The 19,253-nt window shown below is 41.4% G+C and overlaps 1 protein-coding gene across 1 annotated transcript in view; it reads left to right on the top strand.

Moving 5' to 3' along the window:
- The window catches only part of RELN (reelin), a 389,713-nt gene that overhangs the window by 83,985 nt on the left and 286,475 nt on the right, over nucleotides 1-19,253 (top strand). The window contains exon 3 of the mRNA XM_087722293.1: nucleotides 9,076-9,211. Coding sequence (XP_087578419.1) covers nucleotides 9,076-9,211 — 136 coding nt within the window. The remainder of the gene's footprint in view (nucleotides 1-9,075; nucleotides 9,212-19,253) is intronic.

The following is a 19,253-nucleotide window of genomic DNA, read 5'->3' as shown; positions in this document are numbered from 1 at the left end:
GATATAACCTGCTGAATTGGAAATAAAAAGAGCCTTCATTGTCAGTATGCTCCCCTTTGTGATACTTAATAATTTATCAAGCCGTACTGACCCATAATTGATTTGCACAAGCCAGCTGTGTTTTAGAAGTCTCTTCCATTCTGTCAAACTCGAGGGATGTTTTTTCCCCCCTGTGAAACAGAATGTAATCATCTAGGAGGAAAAAAAAAATCAATCACTAGTCGTACGTTAGATATGAGTGTAGCTCACTCAGGGTTTCCTCCGAAATGCCAGTAGGTGATTGTTAATTGAGGAATTCCTCTGATTTTAATGGGATTATCACACTTCTCATTCTAGAACAGTGTTTCTCAACCTTGGCGACTTTAAGTCCTGTGGACTTCAACTCCCAGAATCCCCCAGCCAGCTGAGCTCTGCTGGCTGGGGGATTCTGGGAGTTGAAGTCCACAGGACTTAAAGACGCCAAGGTTGAGAAACACTGTTCTAGAATCCTTCCATGAATTATTCTTGTTATTCTTGTTTTTAAACAGATAGAAATAGTGCAACAGCTACAACGAACGTTGTTTCGTGGGGCGACGCGATTCGTAAAACCCGTTGGCATACACACTGTGTTTGTTTTTGTCTGTTGTTCGCTTTGGCTTTTTCCTTGTGAGATTGTATGCTCGATGAGGGAAGGGTTGCGACGTGCCTCGCTGCTATATGACCACAAATGGTGACACCGACGGCACCGACGGGAGAACTGGTTCAGGGGCGTGGCAGGCCTGGGTCGCTGCCGGTTCCAGCGACCCAGGCCACCAAGCTACTACCAGTTTGGCCAAACCGGTCCGAACCGCTAGGAACCCACCACTGGTGGGGCAGGTTCCTCTCTGTGCTTCCGGAAATCTAGCACCATCTCTTTTGTCTTACTAGAACTTAGATGTACCATATTTTTCACAGTATAAGATGCACCAGAGTATAAGATGCACCAAGGTTTTGAAGAGGCAAATTTTTTTTAAAAAGGTTTTGCACTCTGCAAATCTCTCAAAAACTCCCCTTTTTTCGTGAAAATGGGGCCTTTTTTTCAAAAAAGGGCATGAATAGCCCTTAGGAGGCTTGTAGAGTGTTCCTGGAGGGGTGGGGGGCAAAAACGATCAAAAAATGACCCATTTTTTGTAAAAAAAAAAAAAAAAAAAGGTTATTAGGAAGCTTATAGAGTGCTCCTGGGGTCTGGGGGTGTGTGCAAAATTGAGGGAAAAATGCCCCATTTTTGCTCATTTCTGCCCTCCCCAGCCCCCAGGAGCTCTCTGAAAGCCTCCAAAAGCTTTGCACGGCCATTTTGGTGAAGGGGGCGGGGTTTCAGGAGGCAAAAAAAATGTTGTATTCAGTGTATAAGACACACCCACATTTTCAGCCTCTTTTTTGAGCGAAAAAGGTGCGTCTTATACTCTGAAAAATACGGTACGGTAAATTGTTTTTTTGAGTACCACGTGAATACCTTCTGGACTTCTTCCCTGTATGCTGATTCCAGTGGTGGGTTGCAGGCAGTACACCCTGGTACGGGCATACCGGAGCCAGCCCGGAGCACCAGATACCGTTCCGGCACAGTGCTCTGGGGGACCCACCCACCCGCCCTCACTCCTTACCTGTACTTTAAGCTTTTGGCACTTCCGTACAGCGCCTGCCCACCCTCACTCCTTACCTATGCTTTAAGTTTTCGGCACAGGTGTACGGCGCCTGCTTGATGCTCTGCCGAGCAGCTGGAGCGTCACAGAGGCTTGCGGAAGCGTTGCAGGCACGTACGCCGCACTGCGCGCGTGTGTGCGTGTGCCGCACGTGTGCATGTGGGTGACGCTGGGGCCGTTCCAACTGTACCAGTTGGAACAGAATCCGGAACCCACCATTGGCTGATTCGTCCCCTCCAGTTATGAGACCCAGCATGTCTTAAGTTCCTTAATAGCAATAGCAATAGCAGTTAGACGTATATACCGCTTCATAGGGCTTTCAGCCCTCTCTAAGCGGTTTACAGAGTCAGCATATTGCCCCCAACAACAATCCGGGTCCTCATTTTACCCACCTCGGAAGGATGGAAGGCTGAGTCAACCCTGAGCCGGTGAGATTTGAACAGCCAAACTGCAGAACTGCAGTCAGCTGAAGTAGCCTGCAGTGCTGCATTTAACCACTGTGCCACCTCGGCTCTCCTTTGAGATGCTTTAAGAGTAGAAGATAAACCATCTAAGATACAAACAATGAGATAGTCACCACTGACCTTCCTTGCACCTTAAAATCCGAGATAGACCGTCTCATTCTCCACATTTGTCTACAACATGGGCCTAGTAACACTGTCCTTCCTACAGCGCTTTTCCGGAGAAGAAGAAAAATTGTTCAACAATTCTATGTGAAGACCATAAAAATGTCTCTATAAATTTATACATTATCCCGAGTCCTCGGGAGGCCATTCACCTTGTCTATGACCCTTTGGAAGAGTTAAAGCTCTTGAAAAGGGACCAGATTCCCGAAGATGCTGCAGTGACCTTGCCTTGATTTGGGTTATATAGGACTTTTATTACAGCAAGTGCCAGAAAATTGAGGACATCCATCTATTCCGGATAAGCGCCCTCTCTCGCCCCTTTCCCGGGCTTGGATTAGGCATGATATACAGCTGGCATCCCTAACAGGTTCACTGTGAAGTAATAAACAACAGAGAAAGGCATAATAAGACGGAATGACATATATACGGTTTCAACACACAATAAAACTCAAGGGGCAGATAACTTCAGGGGGGAAAGCTTCCTTACCTTTTAAAATAGGGCGTGATTTAGTGAGTCTTCGCTGCTGCAGATTTTGGCTCTAAAACCCAAATTACACAAAGATCTGTAGAAATTCTAAAGCCGCACTGCTTGGATCTGCACGCATATTACGAAAATACGTTACGACGTCCTAGGCCCCTGGTCAATTTCTGGAAAAAATAAAAGATAAAGTGGACAGGGAACAAACTTGGTTATGGTTAAAAACAGGTACATTAAAGAAAGAAACAGAGTCACTAATCCTGGCTGCGCAAGAACAAGCTATCCGCACAAATGCCATTAAGGCCAAAATCGAAAAATCCTCTGATGATGCCAAATGCAGACTTTGCAAAGAAGCTGACGAAACTGTTGATCACATACTCAGCTGCTGTAAAAAAATAGCGCAGACTGATTATAAATTGCGGCACAATTCAGTAGCACAAATGATCCATTGGAATTTGTGCAAAAATTATAATATTAAAACAGCAACAAACTGGTGGGAACATCAGCCTGAAAAAGTCACCGAAAATCAGATGGTCAAGATCTTGTGGGATTTCCGTATACAAACTGACAAAATACTGGCGCATAATACACCAGACATCACACTGGTTGAGAAAAATAAGGTCACAATCATAGACATCGCAATACCAGGTGATAGCAGGGTCGCCGAGAAGGAACATGAAAAAATTGCAAGATACCAGGACTTAAAAATCGAAATTCAACGACTATGGCACAAACCAGCAGTGGTAATTCCAGTGGTAATTGGCACACTGGGTGCTATTCCAAAAGCACTGGAATTACATTTAAAACAGTTAAAAATTGACAAAATCACCATCAGTCAAATGCAAAAAGCCGCACTGCTTGGATCTGCACGCATATTACGAAAATACGTTACGACGTCCTAGGCCCCTGGGTGGGGCCCGACTAGTAACCAATGCCAAATCCGGCGAAACAACTGGCCGCTGTGATACAATTGTACGACAACAACAACAACAACAATAATAATAATAATAATAATAATAATAATAATAATGAGGATGCACCCAATCATTTTTCTTTAGTCCTTGCTGTTCCTGTGTTAAGTTACATGAACATTCCAAGCATTTATAAGGAAAAGACAAGCATATGATTAAAAAAAGAGAGAGAGAACCAAACCCCTGTCAGTGCCATGTTTATCATAAACCATGGTTGGCTAGAGAAGCTGCAGCATAATTACTTTTGGGGTGGTTTTTTTTGGATACTTCCTTCTGTTTTCCTTGTGGTCTGGCCTTGCCTGGATGTGTGTCTGTTTTCCCCTCCAAGATCTACATGAATGCTAAGTCTACGGGAAATACTGCTTTACTTAGAGCACAACGAAAAAGTGTAGCTGTAATTTTTTTCCCCTTTTTTTCCCGGTACAAAGAAATATTTTATGCTATTAAAGGTAAAAGTTCCCTTCACACATATGTGCTAGTCGTTGCCGACTCTAGAGGGCGGTGCTCATCTCCGTTTCAAAGCCGAAGAGCCAGCGCTGTCCGAAGACGTCTCCGTGGTCATGTGGCCGGCATGACTCAATGCCAAAGGCGCACGGAATGCTGTTACCTTCCCACCAAAGGTGTTCCCTATTTTTCTACTTGCATTTTTTATGTGCTTTCAAACTGCTCAGTTGGCAGAAGCTGGGATAAGTCACGGGAGCTCACTCCGTTACACGGCGCTATGGATTCGAACCGCCGAACTGCCAACCTTTCTGATCGACACGCTCAGCATCTTAGCCACTGAACCACCACGTCCCTATTTTATGCATTTATAGCCTGCAATTCTAGATAGAAAAGAATTCTTAATGGGACTCAATTCTGAAAAAAAAACATATAGGTAGTCCTCAACTTACAACAGTTTGTTTAGCGACCGCTTGAAGTCACAACGGCACTGGGGAAAAAGTGATATATGAGCGTTTTTCACACTTACAACTGTTGGCAGCTTCCCCAGTGATTTCATCAATGATTTGGATGAGGGGATAAATGGGGAACTCATCAAGTTTGCAGAGGACACCAAGCTGGCAGGAATAGCCAACACTCCGGAAGACAGGCTTAAGATACAGAAGGATCTTGACAAACTTGAAGATTGGGCACTATCTAATAAAATGAAATTCAACGGTGAAAAGAGTAAGGTTCTACATTTAGGCAGGAAAAACGAAATACACAGGTACAGTATAGGTGGTACCTTCCTCAATAGTAGTAACTGTGAGAGGGATCTTGGAGTCCTAGTGGACAACCATTTAAATATGAACCAGCCATGTGCAGCAGCTGCCAAAAAAGCCAACACAGTTCTAGGCTGCATAAACAGAGGGAGAGAATCAAGATCACGTGAAGGGTTAATACCACTTTATAAGGCCTTGGTAAGGCCACACTTGGAATACGGCATTCAGTTTTGGTTGCCACGATGTAGAAAACATGTGGAGACTCTAGAAAGAGTGCAGAGAAGAGCAACAAAGATGATTAGGGGACTGGAGACTAAAACCTATGAAGAACGCTTGCAGGAACTGGGTATGTGTAGTTTGATGAAAAGAAGGACTAGGGGAGACATGATAGCAATCTTCCAATATCTTAGGGGTTGCCACAAAGAAGAGGGAGTCAAACTACTCTCCAAAGCACGTGAGGGCAGAACAAGAAGCAATGGGTGGAAACTAATCAAGGAGAGAAGCAACTTAGAACTGAGGCGACATTTCCTGACAGTTAGAACAATTAATCAGTGGAACAGAATTTGCCTCCAGAAGTTGTGAATGCCCCAACACTGGAAGTCTTTAAGAAGATGTTGGATAGCCATTTATCTGAAATGGTATAGGGTTTCCTGCCTAGGCAGGGGATTGGACTAGAAGACCTCCAAGGTCCCTTCCAACTCTGCTATTGTATTGTATTTACATTCAGATGTTTGGCAACTGCTTCAGATTTATGACGGTTGCAGTATCCCGGGGTCACATGATCACCTTTTGTGACCGTCTGACAAGCAAACTCAATCGGGAAGCCAGATTCATTTAACAACCAAGTTGCTAATTTAAAAAAACTGCAGTGATTCACAATGTGGCAAGAAAAGTCGTAAAATGGGGCAAAACAAATTTCTCGACAGAGATTTTGGGCTCGATTGTGGTCGTAACTCGAGGACTACCTGTAAAAGTTTGTGCAATTAACTTCTACCTTAATGATGTTTTTCCTTTCACTTCTATACATTTTTTGCCCAACCAGTCCTTCAAGAAAACTCTTTCCCACTTACATGTTATATATCACCAAAAAACTCCAGTTGATTAAAAATAAAATAGTGAACTGCAAAGAATAATACAACGGTGATAATAGAGTGAGAAGCTACACACGTTACAGTAATTTAAAATGTCTCTTAACTAAAAAGAAAGGAGCAAAATAGGAACCATAAGATTTGAAGATGTTCTGCATGGAACTAATTAAATTCCACCACCACCATTGTAGGGGATAAGGTGAAAAAATGGTCCATTGATTCCAACCGATAGAATTCGTTGCTGTTGGTTGTGAAGTCATGTCTGATCCATCGCGACCCCATGGACAACGTTCCTCCAGGCCTTCCTGTCCTCTACCATCCTCTGGAGTCCATTCAAGCTCACGCCGACTGCTTCAGTGACTCCATCCAGCCACCTCCTTCTCTGCCGTCCCCTTCTTCTTCTGCCCTCAATCGTTCCCAGCATGAGGCTCTTCTCCAGTGAGTCCTTCCTTCTCATTAGGTGGCCAAAGGATTTGAGTTTCATCTTCAGGATCTGGCCTTCTAAAGAGCAGTCAGAGTTGATCTCCTCTAGGACTGACCGGCTTGATCTTACCGTCCAAGGGACTCGCAGGAGTCTTCTCCAGCACCAGAGTTCAAAGGCCTCCATTCTTTGGCGCTCAGCCTTCCTTATGGTCCAACTTTCACAGCCAACATTGCAAGTGGGAAACCCATCGCCTTGACTAGACACACTTTAGTTGGCAGGGTAACGAATAGAATAGAATATCAGTAGATTTTTGAAGACTTCCTGTTGTTTTTTCTCCTAAGACCTCAAGTGTGCGGTAGACTTTGAGAGCTTCCAGATAGCTTAACCTCCATTTTTTAGAAAAGCAACAGAAATAAGTTGGGGAAGACCGAAAGGTGCTTTTTCAAGAGGCAACTGGACTTTCTTGTATTTTCTTTGAAGACATTTCACTTCTCATCCAAGAAACTTCTTCAGCTCTGTGAAAATCCAGTTGCTTTTTTAAAAAGCATCTTTGGGACAACCATGACCTAGATGGCTGAGAATCTCCATAGAAAAAATTTGGAGAAGACCCAAAAATAATCCTTGGGAAATTGTTCTGGGCTACTTCCAGCTGGGTAATTTAGACTTTAGATCCCACTGATGGATATGGATAAATTTCCAAAATACAGATGAAGTATTTTTTTTTTGCATAATATTTTTATTTCCATTTCATTCTATACAATCACATGTTTGCTGTGCATAACCGGGGCATATAGCATTGAGTAATAAACACAGCCCTCACTTATATAGAAAATGCCCCCTACAATACAAACCCAATATACCACCTTGACCCACCATACACCCTCTTTCAACCCCCTCCAACTTTCATTCTTCCTTCTCACACACCCCTCTACACCTACTTCCCCTCCCCCTCTATCTAACCCTAACCCTATCACTCCCTCTCTTAATCCATTCCCTCCCTTCCTTCTCCTCCTCCTCTCTCTCACCCTCTCCACCCTCCTTCTTCTTTCACTCAGCTCCTCCCTTCGGTATACTTCTATTACCTTCCAATATATTCGGTTTGTTCTGTTTTAACACTAACATTAAAAAGCCACAGTATACAAGTGCAATCATGTACTTTAGAATTTAACACATATTATATTTCCCCCCTCCCCCCCTCCCCCCTAGATCCCCACCTCCCTTCCCTCCCCCCCGACTTCCCAGAGCCCATACATGGTATAACTTTTTAACAATCACAGTCTAAAATATCTCTCTACATTGAAATTGTTCTGGGCTCCTTCCAGCTCGGTAATTTAGACTTTAGATCCCACCGATGGATATGGATAAATTTCCAAAATACAGATGAAGTATTTTGATGTACTAAAATATGTACATACTTTTATTCATAATATTAAGTGTTCTATTTCTATCTGAAACTTCTTCTCTGTCAAATAATTTTAAGTATTAACAACAGGACAACAAAGGTTAAAATAAATACTAAATGGTTAAAAAACCAACTAACATTTCAAAGCCCAGTGAAAGAAATACTGCACACTGAGAATATAGGAAAATATAGTTTTGAAGTTCAGGGCGAAGAGTAAAGTTATTTCATATTAGTGTTCAAGGTAAATATATACTGTATATATAGATCAGGGGTGAAATCCAGCAGGTTCTGACAGGTTTTGGAAAACTGGTAGCGGAAATTTTGAGTAGTTTGGAGAACCGGTAGTAGAAATTTTGAGTAGTCCAGAGAATCAGCTGGCCCCAGAGTAGTATGGGAATGGAGATTTTGCAGTATCTTTCCCCTGGAGTGGGGATAGAATGGAGATTTTGCAGTATCCTTCCCCTGGAGTGGGATGGGAATGGAGATTTTACAGTATCCTTCCCCTGGAGTGGGGAGGGAATTGAGATTTTGCAGTATCCTTCCCCTGGAGTGGGGAGGGAATTGAGATTTTGCAGTATCCTTCCCCTGGAGTGGGGAGGGAATTGAGATTTTGCAGTATCTTTCCCCTGGAGTGGAATGGGAATGGAGATTTTACAGTATCCTTCCCCTGGAGTGGGGAGAGAATTGAGATTTTGCAGTATCCTTCCCCTGGAGTGGAATGGGAATGGAGATTTTACAGTATCCTTCCCCTGGAATGGGGAGGGAATTGAGATTTTACAGTATCTTTCCCCTGAAGTGCGGTGGGAATGGAGATTTTACAGTATCCTTCCCCTGGAATAGGAATGGAGATTTTACAGTATCCTTCCCCTGTAGTGGGATGGGAGTGGAGATTTTGCAGTATCCTTCTCCTGTCACACCCACCAAGCCACACCACACCCACAAGCCATACCCATGAAGCTACACCATGCCCGCCAAGCCACACCCGCCAAGCCACACCGCACCCACCAAACCACGCCCGCCAAGGCACACCACGCCCACCAAGGCACACCACGCCCACCAAGGCATACCCACAGAACTGGTAGTAAAAAGATTTCGCCACTGATACAGGTAGAATGCTGTGTAACACAATTGAATTTCTTATTAATTGTTTATGGATGCTTGTGCAGAAATAAAATGAAACTGTTGAATGAATATTCATGAATATTTATTTTGTCTCTTCCTTGTAGGAATAATGTCCGATCACCAATTTGGGAATCAGTTCATGTGCAGTGTGGTTGCATCACACGTCAGCCACCTTCCAACCACAAATCTCAGTTTCGTTTGGATTGCCCCTCCTGCAGGAACAGGCTGCGTGAATTTTATGTAAGTAACTGCTACTATTATTGTTACGGTGAAGGTTAGTAGAAGAAATGGCAGAATCTGGGGCTGGAATCAAAAGAGGGATCTGCCTAGAATCCCTACATAGTCACAAGTGAACTACTGTATTTTTCAGAGTATAAGACGCACCTTTCCCACCCAAAAAAGAGGGAGAAAATCTGGTTGCGTTTAGCCTATGCATGCCCTGTTTTTGGCAAAAAATTGGGGCCATTTTTGCAAAAAAAAAAAAAGGTCATTTTTTGCTCATTTTTTGGGGGGGGCAGCCCCCAGGAGCACTTTGCAGGCCTCTCAAACCCTCCGCATGCTCCGTTTTTCACAAAAAAATGAGGTGTGCAGAGGAATTGGGAGCTCTGCAGAGTGCAAAAACTTTTTTTTAAAAAATGCACCTCTTCAAAATCTTGGTGCGTCTTATAGTTCGAAAAATACAGTAAGTCCGACCTCCTTTGAATTCCATTGATCCTCATCTAACTTCAAGCAGATGCTAAGCACGAATTGAGAAGATTCTTGTGCACAGACTAATTTGGCATTAAGTCACTTTAATTCATGCGGGGAACTTATCTTTTGTGCCTGACACAATGGCAGGAGGACCGTAGAAGGTAATATATGTGCAGATAGTCCTCAACTTACAACCGTTCATTTAGTGAACATTCAAAGTTACAACAGCACTTTAAAAAAGTGACTTATGACCGGTTTTTTCACAGTTACGAGCTTTGCAACATCCCCGGGGTCATGTGATCAAAATTCAAATGCTTGCCAGCTGTCATGGATTTCCAAGATCATGAAGCCGACTCCTCATCCCGATAAAACCTCTTTTATTTAGGCGAAAGAGAATTCCTCTCCAGTAAAGTCCCGGCCAACAGTCTTTCGAGAGATTTCACAACCACAGACCTTTATCAGGCTTGGAGAGCTGCCAGGCCGATATCTTCCAAACTCCACGCTGTAGCAGCAATTACTTGGCAAGAAGTCAGGAACAGATCTTCACCCGAATGAATTGAACTAATTGTCTCCTGCAAACTCCATTCCCCTTTCGCTCCTCTTTATTCCCTATGGGAGGGGCCATTCACCGTCCACCTGTGCCTTCACTCCTGAGTTGGCCATTGTCCTGAACTGTTCCCTTCTCCTGGCAACTCTGTGCATGCGCACACTGGGAACAGGGCTCCGGCTGTTCCTCTGCCTCAGTGATGTCGGACTCTGAAGGCAGCTGATAACTGTCAGATGGCCCTGGCCCCCTCTCTGCCTCCGACACAGAGCCCTCATCCGAGCCTTCCCCAGACTCCAGGACTGGCCCATGTTCCTCCCCAACCTCCTCACTGTCTGAATCTGCCGTGAGTTCTGCTGGCTGCTGGCGGGCTACAACACTGACAAGCGGTCAATGAGGAAGCCAGATTAATTCAATAACCAGATCACTATCTTATCAAACTGCAGTACTTCACTTAATGATGATGGCAAGAAAAGTGATAAAAAGAGATGCAATTCCCTTAACAAATTTCTCACTTAACCCACATTAATTTCGGGGTAGATTGTGGTCATAGGTTGAGGACTGCCCATATCAAGAATCAGCAAATGCACCCCTGTATAAGATGCTTCTTCATGTGGCAGCTTTAAGTGGACCAATTTGTAGGCTTCTTAAACAGTCAAATGAAATTACAAGCCGGATTCAACCGTGACCAGTGAGAAAAATCAATTTGCAGCATTGATTTGCTTTTGAGAACTGGAAAATTTGCATTTAAGAAATGTAAGGAGAAGGAGAAGGATATCCATTGTGGGTGCAAATAATATAACACAGTGCGGTTAACCATTATTCAGGTACTCAATGGACTGTGAAGCCAATACAATGAGGATTTAACTTATATGGAACTTGACAGCGTTAACGCAAAAGGCTCTTGGAAACTTTATTTCGTGAAGATTTTTATAATATGACTAGCTGATAACCCCGAGTTGCCCGGGTATTTATTTATGCTAATCCTTTATTAGACAGGAAAAGGAATGAATTATATCTAGAGTGTCAAATCAAAGTAATGCACATACACACAGACACACACACACACACACACGAACTGGAATCCAAAATGCACACTATCACTGTGAAAAGTACAGTGATTTGATACTATAGTTATAATTCATTCCTTTTCATTTTAGCGGTCCAGGCATTCCAGAGTTATGATGGAACCCACACACAGACAGACACACACAGACAGACAGACACGCCGGGAGGTATTAGGGGTGCTTTACCCCCACATATTTGTTTCCAGAGTGTAAATCATCTGTGTACCAAGTTTGGCTGAAATTGCTCAAGGGATTCCAGAGTTATGCTGGAACATACACACAACCATTTTTATAGAGAGAGATTTTAAGAACTAACAAAAGCTCATCCTTGGATTGTGATTTCCTGAGTGAATGCTTGATTTTAACCTGAAATATTGTATGGTATCTGTTTAAAAGAATTAATTGACTTACCGTATAGTAGGCATTATCTTATTCTTCTTCTATTGGCTTAGTATATACAGGTAGCCCTCGAATTACGACAGTTCAGTTAGTGGCCATTCAAAGTTATGGCACTGAAAAAACGACTTATGACCGTTTTTCAGAGTTACGACCATTGCAGCATCCCTGTGATCATGTGATCCAAATTCAGGTGCTTGGCAATTGGTTCATACCTATGACCATCCCAAGGTCATGTGAACGCCTTTTGTGACGTTCTGACAAGCAAAGCCAATGGGGAACTGAAATTGACTTAAAAATGTGTTGCTAACTTACCAACTGCAGTGATTCGCTTAACAACTGTGGCAAGGAAGGTCATAACACGGGGCAAAACTGACTTAACAAAGGTCTCACAAAATAACAAAATAAAATTTGGGCTCAACAGTGGTCGTACAACAGCTCTAAAAGACACATCAATTCTGTTAACTATTAGCCTACAAAGAGATAAATTTTTTTAAGAATCTTAGATTTATTCTAAGCACATCGATTTATATTCTTGTGTCACAAATCAACAAACTCACACATAAAACATAACGAAGTTTTTTCTTTGACCCCTGACATGAAGAACAATTTAACTTCTTGGCAAAACCCAGTTTATGTGTCGAAATTATGGGATAGCCTATTCCTGTGATAGCAACCACATGGCCCGCGTGCCCAAAGACACACTCAAAGCCATGTCGCCTGGCACATACAGCCTTGCCTGTTTGTCTTTTGGGTTTCTGGTGCACATGCACCAATCAGCTGTCCTTCACGCATGGGACAGTCCCAAAAACCAGTGTGCGCATGTGCGCTGGCCAGCTGATTGTTGGGTGCGCATGTGAGCCAGAACGGTGAAGTTTGGCTTTTCCAGAGTGCGATCCCTTTGCGTGCCCAGCAGTGTTGAAAAGTGATGTGCTCATGCGCGCCCTCCAGCCGATTACCGGGTTCACATGCGGCTAGAACTCTGGAAATACAGCTTTTCTGGAGCGAAGCCATGATGTGTGTGTGCTGTGCACGCACGAGTGCAACATTTCCACGCGACCTTTGCCAAAAAGGTTTTCCATCATTGGTCCCTTCTTAGTCTACTGTTCCTTGATGAATATAGTCGGTATATATTCATATTAAGTAAGCACATATGATCTCAGGGTGTAATACAAGTGGTTTTATGATATTGAAAAAAAACTTTTGACTTCCTTCATTTACAATAGAAGCTGTCTTTATTCTTAAGGGTCAGTTTGGTTAAAGTACAGGAATATCAGCAGAAAAACTGAAGGATAGGATAGGATAGGATAGGATAGGATAGGATAGGATAGGATAGGATAGGATAGGATAGGATAAAGAAAATATAGAATGGAATGGAATAGAATAGAATAAAGGAAATATGGAATGGAATAGAATAGAATAAAATAAAGAAAATATGGAATGGAATGGAATAGAATAGAATAAAGAAAATATGGAATGGAATGGAATAGAATAGAATAGAATAAAGAAAATATGAAATGGAATAAAATAAAGAAAATATGGAATGGAATGGAATGGAATAGAATAAAGAAAATATGGAATGGAATAGAATAGAATAGAATAAAGAAAATATGGAATGGAATAGAATAAAGAAAATATGGAATGGAATGGAATAGAATAGAATAGAATAAAGAAAATATGGAATGGAATAGAAAAAATAAAATATGGAATGGAACGGGATAGGAATAGAATAGAATAGATTAAGTAGAGTGAATTAGAGTAGAGTAGAGTAGAATAGAATAGATAAAATAATAATAGAATAGAATAAAGAAAATATGGAATGGAATGGAATAGAACAGAATAAAGAACATATGGAATGGAATGGAATGGAATAGAATAGAATAAAGAAAATATAGAATGGAATGGAATAGAATAAAGAAAATATGGATTGGAATGGAATGGAATAGTATAGAATAAAATAAAGAAAATAGGAAATGGAACAGGATAGGAATAGGAATAGAATAGAATAGCTTAAGTAGAGTGAATTCGAGTAGAGTAGAATAGAATAGAATAGAAAAAATAATAATAGAATAGAATAAAGAAAATATGGAATGGAATAGAATAGAATAAAAAATATGGAATGGAATAGAATAGAATAAAGAAAATATGGAACTGAATGAAATAGAATAAAGAAAATATGGAATGGAATGGAATGGAATAGAATAGAATAGAATAAAGAAAATATGGAATGGAATGGAATGGAATAGAATAGAATAGAATAGATTAAGTAGAGTGAATTAGAGTAGAATAGAACAGAATAGAATTCTTTATTGGCCAAGTGTGATTGGACACACAAGGAATTTGTCTTTGGTGCAGATGCTCTCAGTGTACACAAAAAGACAAGATACATTCGTCAAGAATCCTAAGGTACAACACTTAGTGATAGTCATAGGGTACAAATAAGCAACCAGGAAACAATCAATATCAATATAAATCATAAGGATACAAGCCACAAAGTTACGGTCCTGCAGCCATAAGTGGGAGGAGATGGGGGATAGGAACGATGCAGCCTTAATGAATAGTTTGACAGCAGTGAGGGAATTATTTTTTAGCAGAGTGATGGCCTTTGGGGTGGGGGGAAACTAAATAAACCTCAAGGCATTTTATCTATAGAAGAGATTTTCACAGTCAAATAATAGTTGCCACTGGACGGAACAAAGCGTATTTCTCTCGCTCTTTTTTTAAAAGTTCAGGATATACTTGAGCCAATTACGCTCTCATGAAATTAAGGACGCCGAATAAATTTGCTTGAAAGTAAATATGCTTCAGGGTGAATTCCTACCAACGGCTTCCTTTGAATTTGGGAAGGAAATATTCGCAACCCAATCGCGCTGCCAAATATGAAGTGGTTGCGTTGGCTGAAATCCAACAAAATGTACATAAAGCAATCAAAAGCTCCTTTGAACAGTTTTATTGGCTCTCTGTAGAGGGACTCTGGGCAGCTGAGCGGTTTGACAGAATGTGGTTTGCAAAAAGAAAGAAAGAAAGAACAGGGAAAAAAAGCGAGAAATGCGTATTATCACCTTGTTGTTACATATGTTGTTGTAGAATTGTGCGCGTATAACTGACTGACGCTTACAATTCCTTGCCTTGTCAGGAATCCACATTCTGCATTTGCTTTCCATGTTCAGTTTGGGAAGTAGAACATTTACTTATTTAGAATTCAGAAGCACTTTGACACATGGGACAGTGGGGGAAATATAGTTTGTTTTTAACTTAGCGCTTTGGGATTATATTTCACTGCACAACACAGGTAAATCTTGGCTTACGGCCTCAAACTGAGCCCGAAATTTACATTGCTAAGCGAGACATTTGTGAAGTGAGCTTTGACCCGTTTTTACGACCTTTCTCGTCGCTGTTGTTAAGTGAATCACGGCAGTTGTTAAGTCAGCAACACAGATGTTAAGGGAATCCAGCGTCCCCATTGACTTGGCTTGTCTGAAGGTCGCCAAAGTTGATCACATGACTCCGGAACACTGCAACCGTCATAAATGTGAGTCAGTGGTCAAGCTTCCGAATTTTGATCATGTGACCATGAGGATGCTTCAATGGTCGTAAGTGTGACAAATGTTCTTTTTTTTAGGGCTGTCGTAACTTCGGACGGTGCCTAAATGAACTGTTGCAAGTTGAGGACTATCTGTATAGCAAGTACAGGCAGAAGGACAGATTACACCTGGCTCACAGGACTTTTTCTGTTGGGGCGGGGGGGAGAAAAGCAAAATAGGAACAGGAAGAATATATTATTCCAGATGCAATTTGTCCTTTTCCTTTTGTAATCACATTTTGTTAGATGCATGCACCCTATAATTGCACCAACTGAATGACAAGATGTTGTTTAAGGGTAATTTGAAATACCTCTGTTGCCAACACTGAGAATAAAATAAAATAGAATAGGATAGGGTAGGGTAGAGTAGGGTAGGGTAGATTAGAATAGAATAGAACAGAACAGAACAGAACAGAACAGAACAAGAAATGGATTGAGAATAGAATAAGAAATGGATTGAGAATAGAATAAGAAATGGAATGAGAATAGAATAGAAAAGGAATGAGAATAGAATAGAACAAAACAGAACAGAATAGAATAAGGAATGGAATGAGAATAGAATAAAATAGAATAGAAAGAATAGAATAGAATAGAATAGAATAGAATAAGAAATGGATTGAGAATAGAATAAGAAATGGAATGAGAATAGAATAGAAAAGAAATGGAATGAGAATAGAATAAGGAATGGAATGAGAATAGAATAGAAAGAATAGAACAGAATAGAATAAGAAATGGATTGAGAATAGAATAAGGAATGGAATGAGAATAGAATAGAATAAGAAATGGATTGAGAATAGAATAAGGAATGGAATGAGAATAGAATAGAATAAGAAATGGATTGAGAATAGAATAAGGAATGGAATGAGAATAGAATAGAATAAGAAATGGATTGAGAATAGAATAAGGAATGGAATGAGAATAGAATAGAATAGAAAGAATAGAACAGAATAGAATAAGAAATGCAATGAGAATAGAATAGAAAAGAAATGAGAATAGAATAGAACAAAACAGAACAGAACAGAATAAGGAATGGAATGAGAATAGAATAGAATAGAATAAGAAATGGATTGAGAATAGAATAAGGAATGGAATGAGAATAGAATAGAAAGAATAGAACAGAGTAGAATAAGAAATGCAATGAGAATAGAATAGAAAAGAAATGCAATGAGAATAGAATAGAACAAAAAAGAACAGAAGAGAATAAGGAATGGAATGAGAATAGAATAGAATAGAAAGAATAGAACAGAATAGAATAAGAAATGGAATGAGAATAGAATAGAAAAGAAATGGAATGAGAATAGAATAAGAAATGGAATGAGAATAGAATAAGAAATGGAATGAGAATAGAATAGAAAAGAAATGGAATGAGAATAAAACAGAATAGAACAAAACAGAACAGAATAGAATAAGGAATGGAATGAGAATAGAATAGAACAGGAAATAGGAATAGGAATAGAATGAGTGAGAATGGAATGGAAATGAGAATAGAATAGAATAAGAAATGGAATGGAATGGAATGGAATAAGGAATGAGAATGAGAATAGAATGTGAATGTGAATGGCCAAGTGTGATTGGACACTCAAGGAATTTGTCTGGTGAATATATTCTCAGTGTACATAAAGAAAAATAGAATAGAATACATTCATCAAGAATCATATAATACAACACTTAGTGATTGTCCTAGTTTACTAATAAGCAATCAAATTATACTAGGAAACAAATAAAACAATGCACATTTGCACAACAAAGACACAAGCAACATGGTTATAGTCATAAGTGGAAAGAGATAGGCCCTAGAAAAGAGATAGGTACTAAGAAGGAAGAGAAGAATAATAGTAATACAGTCTTAGTAGATAATTTGACAGTGTTGTGGGGATTATTTGTTTAGCAGAGTGATGGCCTTTGGGGGAAAAACTGTCCTTGTGTCTATTGTTCTGGTGTGCAGTGCTCTTTAGAAATCTTTTGAGGATAGGAGTTGAAACAATTTATGTCCATTTATGTAAGAAACAGTTAAAATTGACAGTATTCATAAAAAGCGTTGGGTTTCTAATGGATTTGTGTTTAAGAAAGCCAGAGACATACTAATCTATGGGACTGGAAATTGTCAGTTTACTATGTTGATACTAGGAAGAGCAGCACCCCACCAGTTTTAGCAAGAGACAGCTGATTCTTCATATATGCTCCAATCTGGCCTCATCGGTGACAGGTTTGCTAATTAGATCCTGGTATTTTTTTTGCAAAGCTGATATTTATTTCACCGATAAACACGAACAGAAGCTAGCAAGCTGCCCTCGAGAAGCGGGAGATAACAGCTTCCAAATACCAAAGACCCATTCTGGGTTTCCTCACAGATTGGGGATGCTGTCTGGAGCAAAGGAAGCCTACGAGATGGCTTATGTGTGAGCGATTAGAGGTGGAAATGGAGCAGAAAAATGGGCCCCAAGGTTGCTTTGAAAAGGGGGGGGGGATGCGGGAGAGCTCATATTTTTGCCTTTCACTGCACGGCACAGGAGAGAAACCTTTTGTCCGTTGATGCTCAATCCAAACTCCTGTTAATCTCTCAGCGGTGTTCAACAGCGAGGTTTTCCGTGGGGTTGCAGCATTACCATAAAAGCAATGAAACATGGGCTCTGTTTGACACCCAATCTATCACCCCTGGAAGGGTAAAGAGAATGCATATGAGATAAAATTGTTGGGAACACTCCAGGGGTGGGTTTCAACCGGTTCGCGGCGGTCCTCGCGAACCGGTTGGTCAGCGAACCCGGAAGTAAGTAACTTCTGGGAACGGCGAAGGGCCCACCCGCCTGCCCGCGCTCCTTACCGGTCTTTGAAGGCTTCTGCGCTTCCACGCAGGAGCATGGCACATACAGCGCCTGCGTAATTCTCCGTGAGCAGCTGGATGGCACATACAGCGCCTGCGCGATTCTCCGCGAGCAGCTGGAGGATCGCGCAGGCGCTAAGACGCATGCATGAACTGCGCGCGTGCACAAGGACGCCGCCGGCCCCGTTCCAACCAAACCGGTTGGAACGGGATAAGCAACCCACCACTGGAACACTCCCAATAAAAAGTTTAAGGGAAAGTTTCATTATTTACAAATGGTTGATCCTTCCTTCCTTCCTTCCTTCCTTCCTTCCTTCCTTCCTTCCTTCCTTCCTTCCTTCCTTCCTTCCTTCCTTCCTTCCATCCATCCATCCATCCATCCATCCATCCATCCATCCATCCATCCTTCTTGGAGAAACCAGCCCTCCTAAAAGAATTAAATATCTTGAGAAATATCTAAAAGGGCAGAATATTATCATATTTTCCCAAAAACAAGACAGGGTCTTATTTTCCAAAATAAGCCTTATTTTTGGGGAGGTCTTATTATTTTTGAGGTGCAGGAGGAGGCGAGCGTGGTCACCTCATGGCTGCTGCTGTGTTGCAATGTTTTTGGGGAGGGCTTATTTTCGGAGGAGGGCATGCACTCAAAAACCTGATTGCTAAGATATGGGCTTTCAGGACATTGTAGGACCCTTTAGCAGAAGACACAAAGCCCACTGCATTGCAATCTAACCTAAGGGCATTGCATCACCCAGCAAACTTCAACCAAACCTGGGAGCTCAGCCAAAGATGACCCCATAGGAATCTGCCAACAGCCAATACAATATATGTTCTTGCACAGGAACAGGAAGCTCAAGTGCAAAGGTATAAAAACCCCTCGCTTTCAACGACATGTGATCAGCTGCACCAGAGAACCACGTGCTTAGTGGTTCTGTTCACCATTAAACTCTCTTTCCAATCAGCCTCCATGTTTCCAGTATCTTTATCCTGGCTTGGAACTGAACCAGATGGATATTTCTTCCAATCTTTCCTTCCTTCCTTCCTTCCTTCCTTCCTTCCTTCCTTCCTTCCTTCCTTCCTTCCTTCCTTCCTTCCTTCCTTCCCTCCCTCCCTCCCTCCCTCCTTCCCTCCCTTCCTTCTTTTATTTTTGCCCCATTGAACAACCTGCCTTACCCCAGTTA

This window comes from Thamnophis sirtalis, unplaced genomic scaffold (genome assembly GCF_051295495.1).
Source record: "Thamnophis sirtalis isolate CommonGarterSnake01/CBP01778 unplaced genomic scaffold, rThaSir2_p1.2 scaffold_9, whole genome shotgun sequence".
In the NCBI taxonomy this organism is placed as follows: Eukaryota; Metazoa; Chordata; class Lepidosauria; order Squamata; family Natricidae; genus Thamnophis; species Thamnophis sirtalis.
This window is presented reverse-complemented; position numbering and strand designations above follow the sequence as displayed.